Here is a 6,364-nt window from a genome sequence, read left to right on the forward strand (position 1 = left end):
CCAGCTTCTTTCGCTGCTCCGAGTTCACCGCCTTGAACTCCATCCGTCCCGAGACGCCACCGCGTCAGACATCACATCCATCCTCCCGACACAGTCGTCTATCACCTCAACGCCACAAGACCAACCAATACGGTCCACCTCAACCCATCTACCTTTTCCGACCAGACTCGTACTCAAGTCTGTATGAACCCATCCGTGACTACTTAAGCTCAAGTTCAGCCAGCCAAACTCCCCGCAAGATCCCCTGTTATGGTCTCGGGCTCACAACCACTTTCGCCATATCTTGGGCCGATCCATAATACCCCCCGAGTTTACTCAGCGCTTCCGAAGAGACAGCCCCACCCTACAGTCTCCGTTCCCGCCAGCCGCCGGACATCAACGGTCCCCCTTCGATCGCCTAACCTCCTTCCTACAAACCCTCCTCGTTTCTTCTTTCTTACATCCCTTCATCTCTTCATCCCTACCCTACATCCCTCTACCCTACATCCCTTCATTCCTCTACCCCTACCCCTTCATCCCTCTACCTCGACCCCTCATCCCTTCATCCCTACCCAACATCCCATCATCCCTCTACCCTACTCCCCTTCATCCCTCTACCCCTACCCTATATCTATTCATCCCTCGACACCTTCCGCTTCTTGAATCTAACAATCATTCCACTATGCAATAAACCTCTCGAAACTCATACTGTTATTGGTGTGGTCCTTGTTAGTGAAATGGAAGAAAATCTTTAATTTGGCACCAATGACAAGGAAAATAAAGACTCAGTTTGGAGACATTTGTTTGAGTTTGGTTAGTTGTATTGAGTTTATAATAATAATAAATAGTAATAATAATTATAGTAATAATAAATGATTATTATGTAGCATTGTAAACTTTATTTTCCATAATTAAATGTAAATTAAGACGAACTTCACCAGCAATGAAATGGATTTAATTAATTGGAAGTTTGCCAATCAAACACTCAATTTCCCCAATAATTTGTATCAAATTACAAAGTGCTTTCTAGGAATCATCCTACAGTTACCTTCTAGGAAATTAAATGAAACCATGGGACCTGTACGTTTCTGCGACCAACCAAGAGAAAAAAAAGTCACAAACCCACTGAGATAGAATCACTGGTTACTTTAATACAGGTTTTAAAAACGTCAAAATCAGACACACAATTGCACAATAAAGGTTTCTGCTTTCCATTTTAAGACTCTTTCAAGAAACAATCCAGTATTTCTCTTAGTGTGAATATGTATTGATTCGATATTACATGAAATGTGCATTTTAAATGCAGATATTCGCTTATGTGCAGTGTCTTCTGTTTCTTTTTGTTTCTTCAGACACAAACCTATTGTACGTAGTCAAGACAACAAAACACAACGAAAACTGCTGTAGTTCTTACCACAATAACAACTTCTATCCTGTGTGGACTCGATTGTGTCTCTTAAGATTTGACTGCAGGGTAAATCTTTTCTCACAAACGTCACATCCGAACGGCTTCTCACCTGTGTGGACTTTAATGTGTCTCTTAAGAACTGACTGCTGGTTAAATCTTTGACCACAAACATCACATCCGAACGGCTTCTCACCTGTGTGGACTCTAATGTGTCTCTTAAGATCTGACTGCTGGATAAATCTTTGACCACAAACGTCACATACGAACGGTCTCTCACTTGTGTGGACTCTCATGTGTGCATTAAGATTTGACTGCCGGTTAAATCTTTTCTCACAAACGTCACATCCGAACGGCTTCTCACCTGTGTGGACTCTCATGTGTCTCTGAAGAACTGACTGATGGATAAATCTTTGACCACAAAAGTCACATCCGAACGGCTTCTCACCTGTGTGGACTCTCATGTGTCTCTTAAGATGTGTCTGCCGGTTAAATCTTTTCTCACAAACGTCACATCCGAACGGCTTCTCACCTGTGTGGACTCTCATGTGTCTCTTAAGATGTGTCTGATGGTTAAATCTTTTCTCACAAACGTCACATCCGAACGGCTTCTCACCTGTGTGGACTTTAATGTGTCTCTTAAGAACTGACTGCTGGTTAAATCTTTGACCACAAACATCACATCCGAACGGCTTCTCACCTGTGTGGACTCTAATGTGTCTCTTAAGATCTGACTGCTGGCTACATCTTTGACCACAAACGTCACATACGAACAGTCTCTCACTTGTGTGGACTCTCATGTGTGCATTAAGATTTGACTGCCGGTTAAATCTTTTCTCACAAACGTCACATCCGAACGGCTGCTCACCTGTGTGGACTCTCATGTGTCTCTGAAGAACTGACTGATGGATAAATCTTTGACCACAAACGTCACATCCGAACGGCTTCTCACCTGTGTGGACTCTCATGTGTACATTAAGATTTGACTGATGGATAAATCTTTTCTCACAAACATCACATCCGAACGGCTTCTCACCTGTGTGGATTCTAATGTGTACATTAAGATTTGACCGATGGTTAAATCTTTTCTCACAAACGTCACATCCGAACGGCTTCTCACCTGCGTGGACTCTTGTTTGGGAATCTACCTTTTGGTTCACTCTAAATAATTTCTTACAACCCAGACAGCTGGAGGAACTTTTGCCACAATTACATATCTGTCTCTGAAGTGACCTCTTGTACTCAAAGAGGCTCAGGGATTTTTTGCCAGCATTACATCCACCATCACCTCGAGGGGCCTCCTTAGATTTCAGAGCATGTACAGCAGACTCAGGTGCCCTGGTCTTCTTACAATCACTGTCACTGTCTTCTGTTTCAGTTTCAGGATCTAACAGAGGTGCTTGCCAGTCTTCATAACTGAATTCAGTCTCACAAGAGTCTGAAGCCATTCCATCAGTTTTTGGTTGTGAATGAATAGCTTGATCCAGACTCCTGGCTGGTTCCGATCCTCCACGGTCCTCTCCATCCTGGTCCAGGCTGGGGCTCCACTCAGGGGGAGCATCATCTTGAACCACCATCAGCTGCTGGACATCTGCAAGGAGCACATTATGGACAACTGTGACTTCACACTGGTCAATACTTATTCGTGAGATCAGTGATGATCTTCAGCGGTGTTCATTTTATCTATATTACTACAAAAACATTAGTGGCAGCCATTTTCTAGGAAAATCATAAAATAATAAACGTATTTGTGTTAGTCTTAATAAATATCAACTATTCCTGAACTTTAGTTTATTGTAGCTCACTTAGTCACACATATTTCATTTTTTAAGTTAAAGAGATTTGAACGAGGATTTCAAGTAAAAACCAGAGTCTAAAACAGTTTGGCCTCTATCACACAGCCACTAACTGCTGCTGTTGCTAGGTTACTACTCTCCCATTCTCTCACCAGCTAACAAGCTAAGCTAAGCTAAGCTACAGTGCTATTACATCCCTCAAATCACCAGTGTGGGGCTGACCCTGAGTCACACTTCATCATACGTTCCTGTGCTCACCATAGCTAAATTGAGCTAACATTAGCCACATGCTAACAATCAAACACGTGTAGGGTTGAAAACCGCCTCCAGTAGTTTGTGTTCTCTCATTGTCTTTAAGCAGTGGCGGGCCGTGCATTTTATACCTGGGCCTTCACTGCTGTCCGGTGTTACGGTTTAACCAGGGACCCTGTTAACTGGCGACCGTCAGCCGAATGCGTCTGTTGTTGTTGTAGTTACGGCAGCTGTTGAGAATGGGCAGAGAACACGTAGCTGTCCTTGTGAATGCCGCATTGTTTAGTTTTGCAATACAGTGTCGAACCTTCTCATTTACAGTCTGTGGTCAAAACATACCGGAGTCGACGTTGGAGAGTCTTTTGAGGAAACTAGTCCACTCGAGTTTGAAACGTCGCTTGCTTGTTGTTTATGTGTTGAAACAGGAAGGGAGCAAATTCGAATTTGCTCCCTTCCTGTTTCCCCTTCCTATGAAATAATAAAGTTGGTAAAAAAAACACATAAACGTCTTTGGAGCCTGTTTTGTGGAAACATGATGGTGTTACGTAGAATAACTCTGTAGCACAGTTTAAAAAAAAAATTACAATAAAAAAATAAAAATTAAAAAAAGGTATATACGGGATTCGAACTCATTGAGTGGAAAAACAAATGGCAGGTAGAGGCAGTGCCACTACACCACGACGGATTTACTAGAAGCATATAAAAAAATGTAAAACACAGTCAGCACTCGCGCCTAAGAGCAGGGGTCACCAGATCAACTGGTGACCGCACTGCTCGTTTACCATGCAGCATTTTGAAGTGTACCACAGAGCACTTTTCAATACAGCTGGTTTCCGAAAACAAATCTTTGTAGCGCTGCAAATTAACGAGGCAAATGTTTGTGATGTTGTCATGAGGTGAAAATACACAATGTGGACAATAACGCATCAGAGCAAACCATAAATGGCAATGCCATAAAATGAAGAATTTAACCAGCCAAGAACACAGAGTGCAAGTTGAGTTCATTTGACTTTAATAAGTGAAAGTCATGACATTCAATTTGTCAAAAACATGGATGAGATTCATTTTCAAGTGCAAGCTGGACACAGTCTTGATATCAAATCTTCATTGGTAACACTTGTGTTAAAGTTGTACCATGGGCATTGCCCACATTGAGTTAGTAGGTACAAATTAGCCAGGGCCTTTTTCCAATCAACCCATCTGCATCAAATTAGGGGTGACCTATATAAGGTTGAGCAAAAGTAGTATCAGTGTTGGAAGTAGGGAGAAAAAAAGAGAATTTTGAAGAAGAAGAAGAAAAGAAGAAGAAATGGATCCGAAGATTGTCCAGGAAATCATGGATTTCAAAATCCATAGTCTTTTGCCAGATGGCATTTCCAAACAACAGAGGTATGCCATTAAGAGACGAGCGTCTACATTTGTGCTCAAGGGTAAGTAGTAATGCTATACACCATCAATCACTAAGTCATTTTATTGTGTTGTATTAAGATAACGTTGAGTTTTTTTAACAGATGGAGTTCTGCACTACAATTGTAGAAGGCATAAAGAAAGGGAACATTTGGCCAAGGTGGTTCTCACGGCTGCAGAGGCAGATGAGGTCTTTCAACAAATGCACAGCAGCACTCTTGGCTCCCACTGTGGTGTAGAAAAGACTCATCATGCCATTATCAGCCGCTATTATTGGCCTGGAATGGAAGCTAATATCCGAAAAATGAGTAAGAAGTGTCACCCAATTTATCCATTTCTTTTTTTACAAGAAGGCCTACTAAAAATCTGTCAAAGCTGTAATCAAATATTTGTATATAAACACTCACATAAATCTCATTCATCTAACCCTACTGTTTGTGATAGACTAAAGGCCTACATACATTTAACTTGAATGTTATTTGGCTACAGGTTGCTCAGTGTCCAGTCTGCCAGGCAAAGCGAGCCAGTCTCAAGGAAAAGGCTCAGTATAACCCAATAGAGGTGAGGTTATTGTGTAAATGAAAGTACCATGCAGCTAAATGTGCTTACATACCAGTTACTTAATTAATACAGATGTCTAATTATCGTTCAACTCTTTCAGGTTACTGAGCCATTTGAGTTAGTTGGAATGGACCTAATGAAGCTCACTGTAACAGAGGGAATCAATACATTTGTGTAATGGTTCTTCAGAGGCCTACCCTCTGAAGAATAAATCTGCAGAGCTGGTGACCAATTGTATTGTTGATTTTGTATACAAATTTGGTGCACCTCAGAGACTGCTTACAGATCAGGGGACAGAGTTTAAAAATCAGGTAAAGTAATGACACCTGTTAGTTATTACTAACAGGTGTACTGTAAATGCTGACTTGTTTTCTGCTAAATGCAATTTAAGGTGAATGCTAGACTCTGTGAAGCCCTTGGCATAAAAAGGAGCTTCTGTTCACCTTATCACCCACAAACGACTGGTTTGGTTGAGAAACTCAATGGCACCATATAGAGGTAACTTGCATATTCTGAAATTGACACATACTATGAATGCAGTAGAATAAATTGTTGACATGAAATGGCTGATTTTTCAGGTCTCTTGGCAAACTTGCCAGACAAAATCACAAAAAAATGGGATCAATACCTCCAAGCAGCAATGTTTGGAATTCAAACAAAAAAGCAGTTAACTACGCAGTTCAGTCCTTACTATTTAATGTTTGGAAGAGAGGCACGATACCCATCGGAGGTGCCAATGGAGTATGAGGTAAGTGGCTCCATTTCTTCTGGCGTGACGGGGTTAGGGTTGTGATTAGTTAGATAACTGACTTGGAATAACTTTTTTTTTATTTTATTTTTTTTTTTTACTTCAGGTGACTACAGACAAAGTGGAGAATCTTTTTTTGAGGGAGGACATCTTCACAGGACTAAACAAAAGGTGTATGAAACAGTGAAAACAAATGTGAAGAGAACTCAAGACAAG

General features: G+C 41.3%; 1 protein-coding gene across 1 annotated transcript; it reads right to left on the bottom strand.

The window, feature by feature from the left end:
• Positions 1 to 1,110: 1,110 nt before the first annotated feature.
• LOC142942147 (uncharacterized) lies at positions 1,111 to 4,360 on the bottom strand. The gene is made up of 3 exons (XM_076084355.1): positions 3,772 to 4,360; positions 3,564 to 3,662; positions 1,111 to 2,975 (listed from the first exon to the last, which is right to left on the bottom strand). The coding sequence occupies exon 3, from the start codon at positions 2,959 to 2,961 to the stop codon at positions 1,408 to 1,410; it is 1,554 nt and encodes a 517-aa protein (XP_075940470.1). The 5' UTR covers positions 2,962 to 2,975; positions 3,564 to 3,662; positions 3,772 to 4,360; the 3' UTR covers positions 1,111 to 1,407.
• Positions 4,361 to 6,364: the final 2,004 nt, after the last annotated feature.

This window comes from Anarhichas minor, unplaced genomic scaffold (assembly GCF_050575085.1).
Source record: "Anarhichas minor isolate MPS153535 unplaced genomic scaffold, ASM5057508v1 ptg000136l, whole genome shotgun sequence".
NCBI classification, from domain to species: domain Eukaryota; kingdom Metazoa; phylum Chordata; class Actinopteri; order Perciformes; family Anarhichadidae; genus Anarhichas; species Anarhichas minor.

Coding starts and splice junctions, on each gene's coding strand:
- LOC142942147 (XM_076084355.1), bottom strand. CDS start 2,961: ATGGTGGTTCAAGATGATGCTCCCCCTGAGTGGAGCCCCAGCCTGGAC.